We start from the raw sequence: 20637 nt of genomic DNA, 5'->3' as shown, positions 1-20637 counted from the left end.
AGAGATACATTTTTGACCATTTTACAATATAAAAATGCTTCTAAATGCAAATGCTGCTAAACGCACATAAACGTGGCATGTAAACGCAGCAAAACGAATGGTTTTTAACCGTCGGTTACTAGCTGTCAAGTTCCAGCGTTCAGAAGAGGTTTTCAAACATCCCATTTTATATGAAGCCTAAGGCCCCTTTCACACAAGGGAGTCCATCGGCGGACTCTGTTTATCTCGGCGGGGGAACGATCCGCCAATCCCCTGCTGAGCAGGTGGGTGGCAGCTGTGTCTCCACGCTGTGTGCGGAGACAGAGCTGTCAGGTCCCCGCTCTTCTCTATGGGGGAATCATGTGAGAACAGACCATTTGTCCGTTCTCATCTGATCCTCTGGACAGATGGAAAATAGGGTTTCCATCCATCCAGATTTGACGGATCGGATGTCAACGGACATGTCTCCGCTGACATCCGATGCCCCATAGAGATGCATGGGGCATCCGTTCAGATCTGCCTGAAAAACTGAGTGTCGGTTCACACTGATCCAACACGACTTCGGGCGACTAATGCCGTCGCCCGTGCACCGCGACTTTGGCGCGGCTTGCAACAACTTCACATAATGGAAGTCAATGCAAGTCGCTCTGACTTTGCAAAAAAAAGGTACAGGAACCTTTTTCTAAATCGGAGCGACTGGAGTCGCTCCTATTAGGACGGGAACCATTGCACAGCATGGACCGCTACTTGTCAGGCGACCTGACAAGTCGGAACAGTGTGGACCGGCAGTGACAGATCTGAACGGTCCCCCAAGTGTGAAAGGGGCCTTAGAGATACAAAAGTGAAACTTAGAATGTGTGAAATGACTTTGTAAACAGGAACCTTGAACCAACCAGGTTATCTACAGAGTGAAAGCTATGTCTAGGTCACCGCTGTTTGTTTTGTGTCCAAAGTTCAGATTTGTATTTCTCTTCCTGTTTAGATATAAGTAAAATAATAAATAAAGTGCATTACTTTACAGTGGTCTTTAGTCTGTTGTAATAGATTCGGACAAAGCCACGTCATTTAACTCCATACCTCACAGCGGTTCCTGGTATAATGAAGGACCTTATTTTTGGACCCTGAAATAGGCTGACATTGAAATATATTCATGTGTTAACTAAATAGTGCCATGTTTCAATGTCTGGAGCAAGGCTGAAAGAGTATTTAACCCCAGCATTTTATTTTCCTGATATGTGACTGCTGTACCATGTACTTGTATGAAAAAGTATCTTGTTCTTGCATTGCTTCCTTTGTGTGAAATCTCTGGTGTTCCTGCCAGTTGCTCAGCTTTCGTTTTAAAAACTGACTACACTAAGCACGAGAGCACGACATGGTCAGTTCTCTAGTTGTGTTGGGAAGGCCCCTTTCACACGGGGTGGACTCCGCTAGAAGTCAGCCTGGGAATCTGTCTGCTGATCCCTGCTGAGCAGGCGGATGACAGGTCCACGCTCTTCGTCTTTGCAGGGCAGACACAGCCCACTAGTCTCTATGGGCAGACGAATGGAAATGAACTGCTTGTCCATTTACATCCGATGGCCGCTAGATGGACAGGGAATGGATCCTCATCTGTGTTTTTAGCATACAGGATCGGATGTTTAGGAGGGGGGGGGGGGTAAATAGACAGATGTTTAACACCCGCCACTCAAAAACATTTTCTGATTGGGTCTGACTGCAAAAACTGGTTGGCCCGTGTGAGAGGGCCAAACTCTGCCTGATCTCCTCCAGTGATCAAACTCAATCAAAGGGATGAAAAAAGTTTATTTTCTTTGTCGTGTTTTTTTTTTTTTTTTTTTTTTCATGGTGTGTGTTTTTGTTTTTATTCTAGACCCAGTAATATTTTCACTGGGTCTCTGTGCTTCTCTATGCAATGCAGACAGATTGTGGCTGGTGAAAGCTTTTACATAGTTACCTGAAAAAGTCACCTTGCATCAGTACTCCTTTCAAGCCATTAGTTCTGATGCGGGCAGTTTTGGGGAGAGAGAGAGAGAGAGAGAGAGGGCGAATAGGATCTTCTGCTACTGTAGCTGGTCCTCGGCAAGGTTCATTGCTTCCAGAGAAGGCCTCCCGCATACTTCTTCTGTAAGGCCTCATGCTCCCATGCTCTGCTCTTCTCTTCTGAATGCTTTTTTTCTGAACGCCTGCACGGACGGTAGAAGTCGCATATTGCACAGGCATTTATGTGCTGCATTCTGTTGGCCAGAATTTACATTTATTCTGCCCATTAGAATGCATTAAAGTGGTTGTAGCCCTAAAAAAAATATCCTGTTTCTTGAAAGCAGGATGTTCTAAATAACCTTGTTGATCCTGCCTGTTCCTGCATCCCCCTATGTAAACTGACCACGGTAATCATGGCTTGCAATCCATGATATCGTGGTTAGTTTTTGTGCCTCTGTCATCTTGCTGCTCTCCCTCCTTTCCTGCCTGTCGGTTCCTGTGTCTCAGCCGATAAACACACAAATCTGACGATTTTAGTAGCGGGCAATAAAATCATAGAAGGGTTATTGCCAGCCCCTCTATTCTACAAAGCTTTACAACACGGTTTACATTTTTGTTTAAAATGCATGCCTCTAACTACCTTTTTGATCAGTTCTTTTCGATCACGTGACCTTACGGCTGATGCCAGGGGGATCTCCACCCCCCCCCCCCCCCCCCGAGATTACGGCAGTATTGCCAACTGCCAGGCCGGGAGTGACGTCATGTCACGCCCGGGCCTCTGAGAGCCATAGAGACTGCCAGGGACCATCTGGTCCTCGGTATTTTCTATGGCGGAATCTGGCGGCGGCAGAAGTACTTCTCCAGCTCGCCGATTGCACAGTAGAAGCACTGAGGGGCTGGCGGCAGGGGGGGGGGGGGTGTCACCTGTAAGAACGATCAAGCGGTTATGATTGTTCTTGCTGTGCAGGGAATCGCCGGCTAAAAAAATATCTGAATGATGCCTGCGGCTGAAGGCATCATTCAGATAGCCGCCCTTAAAGCCCAGGACATCATATGAAGTCAAATAAACAAGTACAGCATGTTGTATAGCCTTGAAGAACAGAGGGACTAGAAATAATCTCTCTTTGACTTTACAGCCACTTTAGGAAACATACACATTAAGCATTTTATCCCCAATTACTCCTCTAATGAAGGCACTGCTGGTGCGTTTTTTGCTTTATTTTGTTTATTTTTTTACACTCTAAATGCTACTCTTCTAATACACCTGTAAACGCCTATGTGTGTATGGTCACATAGACTAACCTAGAGGTGCGTTTTACTGGCTGTAAAAAAAAAAGTGACATCCGGAACAACTGTAGATGTCTGTTAACTTGAAATAGTCTAGTGACTCTTCTATAACCAGGTGTTCTACAGTTGAGTACTCGACTTTTTGTCTTTAACCACTTGCCGTCTGCGTACGGTAATAGTACTGCGGCAAAGTGGCTCGTTATCGTCTGACGACATAGATCTACGTCGTCAGACACTAACTCCCCTTTCTCGGCGGCGCTTGTGCGCCGCCGGAGGCTCGATTGTCGGGAATCGAGTGTGGAGATCCGCCTGCTTGTGTAAACACAAGCGGGCAGATCTCCCAAGTGACAGGCAGGGTCAGATTGCAGGGTTCAGCGTAGCTGAACCCTGGATCTGTCCTTGTCACATAGTCACCTCCCCCCACACACGTCAGTAAGCACCAGGCATACATTAACCCCTCCCTCTCCAATAAAAGTAACCCCTTCCCTGCCAGTGTCATGTTTACAGTAACAGTGCATATTTATAGCACTGATTACTGCAGTAATGTCACTGGTACCCCCAAAAGTGTCAAAAATGTCAGTCAAGGGTCCGATCTGTCCGCCCGAATGTCGCAGTCCCGCAAAAAAAAATCGCAGATCGCCGCCATTACGCGTTAAAAAAAAAACACCAAAAATGACAGAAATCTTTCCCTTTGTTAGTAAACGCAATAACTTTTGCGCAAACCAATCAAAATATCAAATACCAAACATAGCAGAAAACAAATTGGCCAAAAATTTTAAAAAATTTTGATTTTTTTTACATTTTTTGGGGGGGAATTTCATTTAAAAAAAAAAAATTTGAAAAATATTGTTGTTTTTCAAAATTTACGCTCTTTTTTTTTTGTTTATAGCGCAAAAAGTAAAAATCGCACAGGTGATCAAATACCACCAAAAGAAAGCTCTGTTTGTGAAAAAAAAAGGACGTAAATTTCATTTGGGTATGGCGTCGCACGACCGCGCACTTGTCAGTTAGTCGCACAGCGCAGAATCGCAAAAAGTGGCCCAGACGTAAGACAGCAAAATCTTCCGGTGGTAAAGTGGTTAAGCTCCTTAGACAGCAGTCTGAGTACCCCAGGAGGGTAACACTTTGAGATTCTGGTCTCCTCAATCATTGTGTTGTCAAGGTTGCTTAGATGGAACATCATACCCATTCTGATCGTTGAATAAAAACTGAACCAGTTAACCATATTTGCATGCTTAATGCAATGTTTTGCAGCCTCAGAATTTGTTTCCTGTTTTAGTGTCGTAGCTAACAAAGCGGCCACTGAGCATATATGCAATTGTGTAGGTTGCAGTTCTGGTCTATCTATCGCCACTACCAGTGTATTTCCATGTTACCATTCTAATGTTGTGTTGTAGATACTGAAGGACAATTGTGCTTTACGCAGACGTTACTTAGTAGGTCCCTTTTTAGGAGGTTATAATTATCTGCGCTCCAATGCTTGTTGGTCTTCTACCCATTGCTAAGTATGCAGTAAGTGGTGTAAAAAAAAAAAAAAGATGGCCTAGCGGTCTGCCTGTTGCCACCCTCTGTTTCATACCACAAAAACCGCACTCCAGATGCATTTCTGTATGCGCATTTTTAAATAAATTTCCAGATGCATTCCAGATGCTGCTGCTTCTTCCTTTTTTTTTTTTTTTTTTTTTTTTTTTTTTTTTTTTTTGGTGCTTGTGGTGCGACCTGGCCTAAAAAGCCAATCCTTCGATTGGGTGGCTGCATTAAAGGAAAACTCCAGTCAAAAAATAATTTTTTCATTTTCTGGCTAGCTGCTTGTGTAGCTTAGAAAGTCTTTTCTAAACTAGACCAACAGCTTCTTCCTGTTCTTCACCGACAATGCGATCTCCCTTTTATCAGAATTTGCTAAGCTGACTTCCTGAAAAGGTTGTTGGTCTTTCTTAGACAGGCATGCCTAGACCTTTCCAGCCCCATCCCTCCTATCCTTCACAGAACATGATCTTCCCCTCTCTGCATAGGCTCGTTTAGGCCAGCAGCTTCTCCTGAGGGGGCGGGGGGGGGGGGGGGGGACCATTGCAATATATGAAAGAAATGGGTATAAACATCTGTGAAAGTTTAGAAGGATAGAGATCCATTTCTATTGCTCATGACATGTGAGTAATGAGTTTTAGGCTTTGTTTTTACTAGTGCGACTTTGGACGCAGTCGCATGACAAGTCACAGCCCATTGGTTTCAATAGCACCCGTTCCCATCTGTGCGACTTTGAAAAGGTGCCTTCATTACTTTGATGTGACTTTGATCCAGAGTGTAAAGTTATATCAAAGTTGCACTCGAGTCGCACTAGTGGAAACTTCGCCGCTAGGCTGGAGTGTGGCTTTGAAGTGCAGCATCAAAGTAGCTCATAACAAGTCCCATTAGTGGAAACCTAGACTAAGAGCCGGTTCACACTTATGCGGCTGCGGCGTTCGCATGTAATGTCGGAAGCGCACTTCTCCTTCATTACATGCGATCGGCTGTGCGGTGCGAGTTTAGCCATATACTTTGTATGGCTAAATTTGCACTGCAGCCACAGCAAACACGCACAGGACCCTTTTTTGCAGCCGCATCAGGATCGGATCGCACAGCGGTTCACACTTGTGCGATCCGATCCTGTGCGAACTGCAAGATCGCACTGCGATATGCGATCAAACTGGGGGTGTCGTTAAGATTACATTGACACCCCCAGCGTATCGCATATGGCAGTGTGAACTGCCGGGGGTGCGTTTGCGATGCGGGAACAGGCTGCGGATTCGCAGCCTTCCCGCATCGCATAAGTGTGAACCGGGGCTTAGTGTGGTTGCCTGTGCTTATTTCTTTATTTTCTCATTAAATTAGAATGTACAGTGCATCCTTACTGATGAGAACACTGGGCAGAAACCTATAATCAGCTCCTCCCATTCTGTATACGCCCACTGGCTAGAAAGGAACAGTGTCCCTCCCTGAAAGTGATGTCACTAGCTTTCAGTAACCACACCCACTTGCTGTTCTTGGACTCAGCAGGAAGAGGAATTAAAAATTCCTTGGGGTGTCTACTGCCCTGCCATTTTAGCACTTCAAGAAATGAGATAGGCAGTCAAAGTAAAAGCTGTGTAAATTCCAGTATATACAGCATATTTTGTAGCTGCTATAAATTTTGCGCAAGCAAATATAAACTTAAGGTTTTATTATCAGACATGTTGCTAAATACATTTTGACCTAAATGTATGACAAAAATTGAGTTTGTTGGATATTTTTAATAAGCAAGTAGAAAATTGTGTTTTTTTTTTTTATCAAAGTTTTCGGTCTTTTTTCGTTTTATCGCAAAAAATAAAAATCAGTATCGTATACCACCAAAAGAAAGCTCTATTTGTTGGGGGGAAAAAAGGACATAAATTTCATTTGGGTACAGCATTGCATGCATGCGCAATTACCAGGTAAAGTCACGCAGTGCCAAATTGCATAAAATGGCTTGGTCATTAAGGGGGTAAAACCTTCTGGTCATTAAGGTCCTGTTTACACCTGAGCGTTTTTCAGTTTGTAAAACGCTCCTCTCTGAATTCTCAAAATGCCCAACAAGCAAAATCCCATTCATTTCAATGGCCCCTGTTCACATATGAGCGCTTTGTCACCTGAAGCAAAACGCCTGAAGCTCAAAAAAGTACATGAGCTTCTTTTGTTGGCAGATTACAGGCGTTTTTGTTAGATGTCAATGCCTGCCTCCAAACACCTGCAAAAAACGCCTGAAAAAAGTCAGAAAAAACGCCTGAAAACCTTACGCTCAGGTGTGAATGGAGCCTAAGTGGTTACCTGATGCATTCTGCTAGAGCGCTTGTTCTTTTGAAAAACAGACTTGGCTGGCTGTATCACCAGATTGAGGGGGGGGGGGGACAAAGAGCCTAAAATAGGGGGAAAGAAATCACTTCTAAGAAATGAATTGGTAAGCTGCAATAAGTTTGCTTTTGCGTTTTTAATACTGCTACAATTCTTGGGAAAGGTAGGCCAATTGATTTGAGACCCTTCTTTTGGGGGGAGGGAAGTATCGCCTACTTTGATATTAGGACAGCCTTCCAATCGCTTCCACCTTATAGCTTATGAGATTTGTGAGTGTGTTAAGAAAAGACAAAACCCTGAATTATGGCCTTATGTTTGCGGCAGCAAAAGGGTTAAAGCATAGCTAAAGTCCGGATAGTGTCTTTAACGAGGGAAAAAAAATTGTAGCACCTATACAACTTAGGCCCCTTTCACACTTGTCATGCAACTTTGCAGTCCCAAGTCACTGGACAAGTTGCACAAGTCATGCTCCATGATTTACGAGTACCATTCATATCTGTGGGACATCAAAGTAGTCACTGCACTACTTTGGTCTGAATGTGATTGGTTTTGAGGTCCATAGACCTCAATATTACACAGGCATTGCTTCAAGTCAAAATTGTGTAACTTTTAGGTCGCACAGTGTGAATGGGGCCTAAAGCAGTGTGTGTTTGAGAGATTTCCCTTCATTTCTTGTTCTTTACCAGTGATGGCGAACCTTGGCACCCCCCAGATGTTTTGGAACTACATTTCCCATGATGTTAATGCACTCTGCAGTGTAGTTGGGCATCATGGGAAATATAGTTCCAATCTGGCGTGCCAAGGTTCACTATTACTGCTCTATACAGACAACAAGAAGTGAGAGGGAATCTCTCCCAAAGTTAGGAAGATACCCTCTTGGACTGGATCACTGGAACAGGTGTCCCCATTGGAAGATTTCCACTCCGTTTTTTTTTTTTTTTTCTATTTTTGTTGGCTCAAAATGTTGGTTCCTCCCTCAACGTCATTCCTAGTGATGGGTGTCTCCAGGAGAAATGGAGTGAAATCCTCTATAAAAATTAACCCTTTTGTCTGATACACACTAGAAAGTTGCTTCCTGGATACAAATTCTCAGTTGTCCTCGGAGTGAACTAATTTCTTATGTGTCACGGTTGCCATAATCGAACGGCTGTGTTTATAAATGGCACTTAGATACGGCGCAAATTATTTTAACAGCAAACAGGTGTGGCTGCAAAACCTCCACACCCAAAATAGACTATTTTCCTTAGCAGGTCATTTTATGCAGTTGTCTGGGGCCAGAAAATGATTTATGGAGGCCGTTTTAAAGAGAATTTGTGTTTTCAAGGCCGGCCAACAGCTGTGTTGTGTTTGTGAGCAGATAGGATTGCAGAGGGGGCAGACAAGTATGATGGAGTGACTTGAAGCAATCCTACAGAGCTGTTCAGGTGCCTCGTCCTTCCTTAGAGGAACAAAAGGGACAGCGCTTTCCTCCCTGGTGTATTGAGAATTAAGCTGCTCATACACTAGCAGATTTTTGAGCGTTTTGTATAAAAATGCTCAGTACATTCAATGAGTTGACGAATGTCGTTCTAAGATACTCTAAAATTCTGTTTTTAAAATTTTGATTGACTTTCCGAGGTGAAAACCACAAACGCTGTTAAATTCATTTGAAAGTTGTGAAATTTTCTTATCACTGTGGTCAAAAACGAACTGTATGCTGTGCTGGAACGACGACCAGTAACTACTATCTTTCGCAATATTGGTCACATGCACAATATCAGGGCAACATAATTTCTTGGGAGATGAGGCTGCCCACAAAAACCGCTGAGGGGCTCATGAAAGATGGCACTAGATCCAGGAACAGAGGGTATACATTGTCTAAAGGGTTTTTTTTTTAATTTTTATGCAATTTAAACTAAATTGGAGACCTTTTTTTATAGTTAACTTTCATTAATAGGTTGGGTAATAACTTAAAGTGGACCTTTCGCGATTGATGTCTTTTCCTCATTTCAGATTTTCCCTCTCCCCTCTAAAGCTGATCACTCTACAATCTGATTGTACATTCTCCTTTAGAACTACCATCAACTATAGTTTTGGTAACTTTAAGGCTGGCCATAGATGGTGCAAATTTATTTCCTGCAGCCAAAGGAAAGAAACTCCCGTGATTTCCCCCCCATCAGCACAGACAGTGTTGACAGGGGAATCGCTCCCTGCTGAGCTGTTGTTTATTGTAAACCCTCGCCTATGCTCAGCGATTGTAAACCCTCGCCTATGCTCAGCGATTGTAAACCCTCGCATTTATATCCATTGAAGTGACTGGCCTGTGATACACAGGGATGAAACCAATCTTCCTACATAAGTAGTAGTCTGCTGTCTTCTATTCTCTACATCTATTCAAAGTGCTGAATTTTTTTAAAGCTTGTCTGAGAGTTCAGAAAAAGGAGCAGAGATCTAAAGTTCCACTCTGCAGAGCTCAGTGAGGAGAGCTCTGAGAGCTGATTGGAAGGAAGGGACATCGCCCGCGGCCCCCCCCACCCTTCACACAGCACACGGGAACAGAGCTGAGGCTGTCCAGCTGCTGGAGATCCCTCCCCTGTCACCTTTTTTCTCTGGGTGTCAGGAAAACTTGTGAGAAGTGATTCATGCTGATGGCAAAGGATGGAGGATGCAGACAGAAATGGCACAAAATGCTCTGTATTGGAACAAGTACACACTATAGAGGGATTTGCTTTGTTCATAGTTCATGTCTGAGGTTTACAACCACTTTAAGCCTAATTCTAGCTTTTCTCTCATTTTAAATAGTTTTAAAGTGATAGTTTGGCCTATTTCCTTAACTAAACAAGGCAGCTGCTGTCAGCGCTGTATAAACCATATGTCGCATCCGCTATATACAGTATACAGCTCTGTGTGCCGACCGCAGTATGGGGACACTCTGTCCTGTTCCTGGAACAAAATGGAGTCGGGCTGCACGCCACTGCTATTTTTATCAGTCAATACAAGGCTTCCTCTGAATGGCTGAGGTGGAGAGGTGGTTGGATGACTACATGACCTTCACCATTCAGGGATTTTCCACCCCTACCTTATGCGTTGGTTACAGTGTTCACCAGGACAAGTTGGGTGCATCTCTCCAATGGGGGAGACAGTTTGCATCATAGTTCTGGGCTTCTGAGCCCTCGGCAGTTCATTCAGAATATTTTTTTTTGGGGGGGGGGGGGGGGGAAGGTGTGTTTTGTTTGTTTGTTTTTTTATGAAATCCAGTCAGACGTGTGTGCAATTTCCTGTGAGCGGGTGTGTTCGGCACAGCACCAGGCTGTGACCTGCCAACAACCATTGCTTGACACCTATGCCAATCTTGTCTGCACAGCACTGTCCCCCCCCCCCCCCCCCCCCCCATAGCACAGCTCTGGTCACATATATTACATGGTTTTCCCCATTAAATTATGGTAAATGTATTGGTTATTTCCCCCTGTGGATATAATGTATAGCATTAACTTACAGTACATCCTGCCCCCTGGATCCTGGGAGCAAAGCATTTTTTCAGTGGTGCTGCTATAACCAGGATTACAACCTTTTCATTGAAAAGAAAAAATTCCCCCAAAAAATAACCAATAAACAAAGTGCGGGGCATAAAATCAAAATGTATATCTAAATCTCGTTAGTATGTGACAATAAGGCTCCATTCACATATAGGTGTCTCAAATCGCAGGCAGAATTGCCGCGATTCTGCCCACAATCCCCAAATTATTGCAAATCGCGGGACACCTGTGTGATTCCCGTGAATTGCAATGGCACCCCAAACACGGCGTGGTTTTGCTGTGATTGTCGCTCAAAAAAATCACCCAAACAGAATCGCGGGACGCCTGTCGCCCAAAAAAAGTACAAGGTGACTCTACCCATGTATAATAATATATATGTATAATATATAACCATATTCATTGCATCAGCAAAATCTAACATTGAAGTTCAATTTGGATATAACACATACATATTGGAAAGAACGAATATAAACTAATGGAGCTCTATAATCTATATTGGCATAGCTGCTACCATTAAGAGAGACACACAGCATTTGCATTTTGGTTTTGTACTAGGCACATTTATTTACACACCTGCACTTTTCTTTTTATTATTGATCAACTGAATTTCACATTTTATTTATTTTATCACATATAAAATCAGTTATATTTTTTAGGAGTCCAGTACTCATGCCGCACTAATAACATAGAGCATGGATTAACCTACGGAAATTGCGCTAATTTTATTTATAAATGATTCTACCCATTTTCTGGGACACCTATATGTGAATGGAGCCTAATAGTGATCCTATATTAAGTGAGTAATGTCCATAAATCCAAAAAAGTACCCTGCGAAATGTACTAATATCTGCTCCTCAAAAAATATTGTGAAGTATATAAAAGAACAGTCCCAAATGAAATTCCGTGCTAGAATGGGAAGTGATCCAAAGAAACCACGGAATATCCACACAGAATGCCAATGACCCCCTTACTCAGGGTGGTCAGAAAATGCTCAGCCAGATGAGGATAAACTCTGTGTCAGGAACCAGGACGTCCACCTCGGTAACATCTGGCAAACTATGAGACGAATCCCCTGCCCGCACTCAGTAGATCATATAGATCAGATATACAAAATAAGGACTTGGCATAGCGAAGTATTGTAAAGCATATGAGTTTATTAAAAGGTATCACACTTACTTTTTATAAAAGATGCAAGACAGCATATAAAAAAACGCCAAGATAAGATTTTATTTTTTTTTTGCCAGAAACCAAGATGGCCGACACTCGACTGCGCATGCGAGATCGGTTGTGCGCATGGCTCCACCCAAAAAACCAGTGTTTAATTGAGCATGAGGAGCGAGATCAAGGAGTACAAGATGGACAGAGTCCTAGAGTTCAGGGTTAAAGAGGAAGAAAACTCTCCTCAAAAAAAGAAAACCCTGTAAGTCAAAGGCATAATGAGCTAGTATGCATTGCATACTGGCTCATTATGAAATACTTTCCTTAGAACAAAGCCCCCGCAGTGCCGCCCACTCAGCGACAGGATGGTCGACATGTTCAGCCTTCCTGGTTCGTGTCCTCCTGCCATCTGATTGGCCGGAGGCGTTATTGCGTCACGGCACAGGGCTCTGAAGGAACGGCACGGGGGGCTGTTCCTTCAGAGCGCATGCGCCAATGACGTCATCAGCTGCATTAAAAGTAAATATCTCCTAAACAGTGCAAGTTTAGGAGATATTTACAGTACCTATAGGTAAGCCTTATTAAAGGCTGACCTATAGGTACAAGTTCAAAGAGAGGGTTTACAACCTCTTTAAAGTGGAGCTAAACCTTTTTAATACTTCCCCCTACAGTGATGCAACATCTTATCCCTGGCTTCTCCTAGGGTACTTCTAGCAACCTGCATTAGTGCCCTTGCACAGCCCTTCTGCAGGCAGCCTGTCAAGTCTATGGTGGGCTTCAGCTAGGGATCAACCGATTATCGGTGGGGCCGATACTCACTTTTTTTGAAGCATCGGTATCAGCCACTAACTTGCCAATATGACCGATATTTCTTCAAGTAGTTATACAGGAGTGATGCCTACAGCTAGGGGCATCACCCCAATACAGTCATTCAGAGCCGACAGTCAACTTTCTTGTAATGACAAGTCGCTCGGGAGGGGGGCGTTCCCCCCCCTCCCGCCGCCTTCAAGTTGGCACGTCCGCTGGCTGGCCAAAGACCCGAACAAAGCCGCATTCAGCTCTGATCGGGTCTCCGATGTAAAAACCCAGAAGTGATGTCATGACATCACTTCCAGGTACTGGAGCCTTAAAGGAGCCAGATTTATAAAAAAAAAAAAAAAACTTGGCGTTGTGAATGCTTTTAAGTGCAGAGAAGGGGTTTGGGGTATTTTAGACCCGAGATCCCTCCATAAAGGGCACTTGTCACTGCCTATTACTGTCACAAGGGAGGTTTACATTTCTTGTGACTGCAATAAAAGTGATAAAAGAAAAAAAATCTTTAAATGTGCAGAATATCGGCACCTAATATAGGCTATCGGCCTAAAGGGTGGCCGGAAAATTGGTATCTGCCTTTAAAAAAAAATAGCCGGTCCCTAGCTTCAGCTGGTGGGAGCTGGATGCTGTTCTGCATTTTACCTTTTTGTTAGGGCCCTTTTGTTAGGCCTTCTGTGTTCCAGAACCTCATCCCTGAAAGGACAGGTCCTAAAGGCCAGTACCATGTTGACAGGCTGCCTGCAGCGGGGCTGAATGGTGCACTGCAGCTGGGACAGTCCCATGTGCAAGTGGCCTTAGGCAACCTATACATTTTTATTTTTTTCGTTCAACCGTCGGGTTAAATGAAAAATTAAATTACCCGAATCGCCCATCAATGTAGTAGGGGAGGAATCCTTCCTGCTGAGTAATTGTATTCTGACAACGAGGATCAGAACTGCCAGCTTTAGCTGGTGGTAGTGCTCGATTGGGGAAAAACCCAAAAGAGTGGTTGTAAAGAAGTCGATCGATTTTTCCGTACAACCAGCCTTGCCCACACATGCATTGGTCCATGCTGATCCGGCTGAATTTTAATCCATGTCTGACCAGCTTTAAAATTTTCTAAATCCAAAATGTGTGTGTGTATATGTGTGTGTGTGTGTGTGTGTATGTATGTATGTATGTATATATGTGTATATATATATATATATATATATATATATATATATATATATATATATATATATATATATATATATATATATATATATATATATATATACAAAAATCACCTGAATACAGTATATGCAAAACAAGTTAATTAATAACAACATGTAAGCAGTCCCCACCTAGTCCACAAACAAGCTGATAGTGAAGAACTGAAAAGTCAAACACTGTAGTTCTGAAATTTAGGGTGCTGCCTATAGCAATCAGATAAAAGCAAGGATTTTCTAATATTCTCTGCAATCTGTTCAGTGGTAGTGCGTGCAGAAAGGTTTGAAGTTTCTAAACTGACTTTTGTGAGTTTCGGCTCCCTATAAAACATTTTCCCATAAACAGATCAGACGTGTGTTTTTATCCAAGTTACGAGCTTGGCAATAATAAAAGGCTGTACTGATGGTAATAATACAGCTGCTGTTGTATACTCTAATGGGCCTTACGTAAACTGTGGCAAAATGTTCCAAGGCTTGTTCAGGCTAGATGGCGGTGATATAAAAAAAAAAAAAAAAAATGATTATATCCACTTTTCCCAACTCTAGTATGGGTCATGTCTTTTGTAGCATTCCGACATTGGTAGGAAAAAATTGTTACTTTGTTTAAAAAAAAAAAAAAAAGTACAGTTAGCAGTCACAATTGTATAAATTGACACCTGGCCTTTAGATCACTTTGCTGTATGGTCTGTTGTGTGTTGGTTGCCATTTTAGGCACAATGGGGGATTTACTAAAACTGGAGCAGCTGTGCATTGTAACCAATCCGCTTTTAGCTTCAGACTGTTCAGTCAAGCTTTAGGCTCCTTTCACACACTCCGTCCGTCGGATGGACTCAGTTTTTCTCAGCGGGGGATCGATCCGCCGATCCCCCGCTGAGCAGGAGGATGACAGCTGTGTCTCCGTTCTGTGTGTGGAGACACAGCTGTCAGTTCCCCATGCATCTCTATGGGGGAAATCGGATGGGAACGGACCGTCTGTCCGTTCTCATCCGATCCGCTGGACGAATGGAAAATAGGGTTTCCATCCGTCCAGATTTGACGGATCGGATCGGATGTCAGCGGACATGTCTCCGCTGACATCCGATGCCCCATAGGAATGCATGGGGGGGACCGTTCAGATCCGCCAAAAAAAAAATGATAGGCGGATCTGAACGATCCGCCTGTGTGAAAGGGGCCTTAAGGGGTGATCTAGCAGCCATTTTGAGTAAGGAAATAAGTTGCAGCAGTAACGTATATACATAAGGCATATGGTGGGCATTTCATTATAACCATTGATTACATCCATTACAACAGATGAAATGCATATCTTAACTGGAGTTCAGATGTAATACTTTGTTTCCCCACTGGCTCTTAAGCCCCGGAAGATTTTACCCCCATTCCGACCAGGGGGTAATTTGCGATTCGGCACTGCATGACTTTAACGGACAATTGAGCGGTCGTGCGACGCTGTACCTAAACGAATTTGGCGTCCTTTTTTTCCCACAAACAGAGCTTTCTTTTGGCGGTATTTGATCACCTGTGCGATTTTTTGATCACGCGCTATAAACAAAAAAAGAGCGTCAATTTTGCAAAAATAACAATATTTTTCACATTTTTTTATATGAAATTCCCCCCAAAAAAAATGTAAAAATCAAAATTTTTTTAATATTTTCGGCCAATTTGTTTTATGCTACCTATGTTTGGTAAAAAAAATCGCAAAAAGCGTATTTTGATTGGTTTGCGCAAAAGTTATCGCGTTTACTAACAAAGGGAAAGATTTTTGTCATTTTTGTTGTTTTTTTTTTTTAACGCGTAATGGCAGCGATCTGCGATTTTTTTTTTTTTTTTTTTTTTTTGCGGTACTGCGACATTGCGGCGGACAGATCGGACCCTTGACTGACACTTTTGGGGTTACCAGTGACATTTCTACAGTAATCAGTGCTATATATATGCACTGTTACTGTAAAAATACACTGGTAGTGAAGGGGTTAACTTTATTTGGGAGGGAGGGGCTGTGTGTGTCCCTAGGGGCGTGCTTTCTACTGTGATTGGCTGTGGCTTCAGCTGTAAGGACACTGATCAACGGATCTACATAGTAGATCCATGTGATCAGTGTCTTTGCAGCGAGGAGAATGACAGGCAGCTTGTTTACACAAGCTGCCTGACATTCTCCCTCTCCCCCGCCGATCGCCGAGTGGGCGGCGGACATCGGGTCCGCTGGTCACACGCGCGGGGGGGGTCCGTGACCACGCGGGAGCGGGAGCGCGCCTCCGGGGGCGCGCGCTCGCTCCCTAGACCCTCACAAGCAAGCAACGTAGCCCTACGTTAGTTTGCCTGTGAGGGGCTGACCGCCGACGTAGATAGTCGTGCGGCGGTCGGCAAGTGGTTAAGATTGGATCAGTGGTGGATGTAGTCAGGGTAGGGCCCCTGTTTAGAAATACACCGCTTCCAATGAGTTCCTGGTGAAGTTAACAGTATGTTGTACTGTCACGCCCCTTCAAACAAATAAATGTCAGGCACTCCCTGAAATTTAAAATCTGGCGGCGTAGATAATGATTTGAGTGGTTTGATATTATATTGTTTTTTACTGTGTAACCATGTATGACTGTGGTGAGGATAATAAAGTGTGAGCCGTTCTGGTGCAGAGAATGTCAGTGGATTAGTTCTCTGTATAGCACGGCGGGATATCAGAGTTATGTTTATTAAAAAAGATGATACAGTAAACCTCCCTCCATTGCGGGGGTTACGTTCCGGACCCAGCCGCGAAAAGTGAAAATCCGCGAAATAGAAAAACCCTATTAAAATGCATTGTAGGCATGTTTGTTTTTTTTACTGTCACTGTACGTGTAAAAGCATTTTAGTGCCGGTTCACACTAGGGCGACCTGTGAGGCGACCTGGTCACCTCACAGGTCGCCGCAGGTCGCCTCCCATAGGGAAGCTACGGACCCGTTCTAATAGGAGCGACACAAGTCGCTCCGACCTAGAAAAAGGGTCCGGAGCTTCTTTGGGGCGACCAGGAGGCGACCGCCATAGACTTCAATGTTATGAAGTCCGTGGTGGCCGCTCCGAGGTCGCGGCGCGCTACTCACAACGCGACCTCGGAGGTCGCCACCTAAAGTAGCGTTGCGGTAGTGTGAACCGGCGCTTAAGGTCTTTTAAACACACTTTTAAAACAATAGAAACTCATTTTAAACACATAAAATACTGAGAGACATAGCAAGAGCTATGGAAAACACAAAAATATTTCATTTTTAATGATTTATATAGTAAAATAACATTATAAAAAAAAAAAAAACGCAATATACCGGGACCGCAAAAACTGAACCGCGATGGAGCGGGGGTTTACTGTATATGGATTTAAATTTTGTGGCTTTGTGGGTGGTACTCTTTAAGGAAACTTGCACTGGTGGAGACACATTACCATGCCATCCAGGCAGTCAGAACTTTCAGAATTTAAGATCAACAGAGGCAGCTTATTTCCGCAGTATGGGTTGCCTTTAAGCCCACAGGGTGTATTGGAATCTGTCAGGCAGTGGTGGTATGTTTAGTAACAATGACAAAGGAGATCTGTTTCCCACAGGCCCAGCATGAACCTGTTGAATGAAAGTGAGTAGAACCAGTTTGTACAGTGATCTGTCCTAACCTTGTAAGAGGAACGTAAGACAGAGAGACATGGCTCCCTTTGTTAAACTGGAGAGTGATGAGTCATCTAGATGGAAAATCTGGGTGGAGAACAGCAATTTGACTCATTGAAACCTCTCCAGCTTGCTCTGGTGTCCTAAGATCCAGCAGCAATCTGAATAATTTCAGTTCACTAGCTTTATATACTTTAACCAAAAATAATGGACCTCCCTTTTTTTTCCTTTATTTTTTTTCCAGCCTTCCTTTTTGTACCTTTCTTCCCTATAATGTAGTGGGGGGTTGCATCTGCATAGCAGGCAGGCTTAGTATAACCTTACACAAGGTGAGGAGGTACGTTCATGGTCTGTGTCCACAGCAGTTTTGGCAGTGAGGCTCTTACCGGGAGCTTCTGTCAATCAACACAGAAGGGCTGGACAGAGTGTGGCTGCAAATTGGACCAATACTGGTACACTTTGCATCAGCATGGGGTCCTGTAACTTCTTGCAGCAATCCCAGAGATGTAGACTAATTACGCCAGCAAAGATCTGCTTCTGTGCTTGGGATGGCTAGTTTAAAAACACCTGATGATCCCACAAATTCCCCTAGGTTACAGTTTCAAAGGATAGGGGTCACCTTTTAGGAATATGGTACTGCGCAGCAGCCCCCTAAGCCTGTGACAGCACCTGGTGGTTCCTCTCTCCCACAGCTGCTATCTCATTTTAAAATCTGCGTGGCTGTTTGCCCGCACAGCCGCATCATTCATTCAGAGATCTATGAATGAAGAAACTATAACAATGTCTACCAACAAAGCAGAAGGCGGCTTGTCTTTTTTCAATTGACAGCAAAGGCGCATATATGCGCCTTTTTGTAGTCCATACACTCTCCCTGCGGCTCTGAAACTGACAACCTGTACAAAGGTATGGGAACAGAGCTGTAGGAAGAGAATGTGGGAGTCTGACACTGATCCCAGACTCGGCGGCCATGTTTTTGGAGTTTCCCATTGGAGTCAATGCGGCATCCATTTTCTTGTAGCCTGTGGTGGGCCTCTACTGACAGTGGCTGCGCTTCCCCCTTCCTTTTTCTGATTTAAGCATGGCAAGCAGCTTGGCGCTCCTGTATCCAGCTCTGAATAGGTGGTGGCGTGTCCCTGCGGGTATACAGCTTCTTCTGCTATAGCAGCACCGCTGGTGCGCTGGGTCTTGCAGTCTCACAGCAGTAGCAGTGGGGGGATTTTTAGTAAAGGGGGAAAACATTTTTTTTTCTCCTTGCAGCGGTCTCCAAATTAACCATGGAGTCTCTGGAGCAGGTATCACCACCTGACCCACTCTCACACTGCAGGACCCTCTGGGTCTCAGTCTGTCCTTGGGACCTTGACAGCGGTCCTACAGTCACTTGTATCAAGGGTTGATATGGCTTTTCAAAAGCGGCCTAGCAAGAAACGCCCTCGCCTGTATTCTGTCTCCTCAGAGTCTGGGGTGGATTTGGCCGCTGCGGACGCGAGCCAACCAACTGGGTCTGCGTCCATGCACCCTAAGTGGTCTGATAGGCTATTAACAGGTTTGGGCTATTCGGGTGTACCTGGCAGCTACGGAGTCTTTAGGAAGTCAAGTCCCTATTTTGTGCATACGGATGGGCCTCGTAAAGGGTTGTCTGCTTCCTCTGCAACCATTTGAATCAGACAGACTGTTACTCGGGCCTATTCGATTAAGGGTCAGGTTCCTCCTTTCCCTATGAAGGCGCACTCTACCTGGGCGTTCAGTGCTTCTTGGGCCTTTCGGCATCAGGCATCAGTAACGCAGGTGTGCAAAGCGGCTATTTTTTCGTCTGTGCACACTTTCACAAAATGTTATAAAGTGGTGTGTTGGTCTCTGTGAATGCCTCTTTTGGCCGAAAGGTTTTGCAGGCTGCTGTTTAGGGGGCTTGTTCCCTCTTTGGGGGTGTAATGTTTTTCAGGTGGGCCCTAGTTGTTTTCGTTGAGCTCCTGTTACCTGGCTGGCTACAGTTTAGCCTTGAGAATTTGTTATTGCAGTTCCCACCCCCCCATGTTTGACACTGCTTTGGGACGTCCCAATGGTCAAGATCAGGAGCTGTCTGTCAATGAATGAAAAAGAAAATGGGATTTTTGACTTACCGTAAAATCAATTCCTCTGCTCTTCATTGATGGACACACCACCCACCCCTCTATGGTGTTTTATTACCGGTACTTCTGACACTGCATGTAACAAAACTGAGTACCTATAGCTGAGAGTGCCGAGTATACCTTCTGGGACTGCTCATATGCGTAGTCCAAGTCCTTTTTCGGCCTAATGTCCTACTCTTCCTGTAGGGGCAGTATAACCCAATGGTCAAGAAGATCAGGAGCTGTGTCCGTCAATGAACACGAGAAAAATATAGATCATATATAAATACATTTTTGCAGGCGTGGCAATGTAGGATAGTCCATATCCATATTACCTACCATGTTCCCTTATTCATGTTATCAAAAACCCTATTTGAAATTTTGCAGTTAGTGTACAACTTTCTATATTTACTCTTGGCCATAGATTATTTGCATGAAAAAACTGTAGGTGGCATTTAGAAAATTCAAACACAGGGTCCTTTTTTTTTCTTCAGATTTGTTTTGGAAAAGTACATCTTTTGTGGCCTTCCTTTTATTGTTTGCCATTTTGTGTGTGGTTTGGTTTTTTTTCTTAAGCAATGAAGAATCAAATCTGATCAAATTTATCTCTCCTTTCCACAGCTGGCGGGCACAGCAGTTCTGGCAATAGGACTATGGCTCCGATTCGATGGCCAGACCAAGCCCATATTTGACGCAGATTCCAGCGCCAGTTCATTTTACACTGGTAAGATTGAATCCAGGACTCCTAGCACGCATTACTTGGCTCAACACTTTCTAGTTATCTAAGGAAGTATGCCTGTTCTGGAGCTTTAGTCAATAACTAACTCCTAATGGGGATACCTGTATAGTACATGCATCCCAAGATTAAGCTTTTCTGATACTTGGACTAACTGAAAGATTCTGAAAGTTGACCACATTCATTAAGTCGGCTTGTGCAGTCTCCTTTGATCTGCCAATAACCATGTGGTAAATGATCCATTCAATTTATAGCCAGTCAGGCTAACCCTCCACTACATAATTATTGGTGGATTTAAAGATTATACAGTCAAATTAAATTGTACATTGCCAAATCTAGAGTGGCTATAAATGGGTAGGCAGCTGTAGATGGGTGGAAATAGACCTTATGTGGGAGATTTACTTAAACTGGTGCACATAGAA

At 43.8% G+C, this 20637-nt stretch overlaps 1 protein-coding gene across 1 annotated transcript in view; it reads left to right on the top strand.

Annotated features, from left to right (window-relative positions):
- CD9 (CD9 molecule) overlaps nt 1-20637 on the top strand; it is a 64985-nt gene that overhangs the window by 21382 nt on the left and 22966 nt on the right. Inside the window, exon 2 of the mRNA XM_082254263.1 lies at nt 20101-20203. Coding sequence (XP_082110389.1) covers nt 20101-20203 — 103 coding nt within the window. The remainder of the gene's footprint in view (nt 1-20100; nt 20204-20637) is intronic.

The sequence above is a fragment of the Pelophylax lessonae genome (genome assembly GCF_965119305.1).
Source record: "Pelophylax lessonae genome assembly, chromosome: 4".
Lineage (NCBI taxonomy): Eukaryota > Metazoa > Chordata > Amphibia > Anura > Ranidae > Pelophylax > Pelophylax lessonae.
This window is presented reverse-complemented; position numbering and strand designations above follow the sequence as displayed.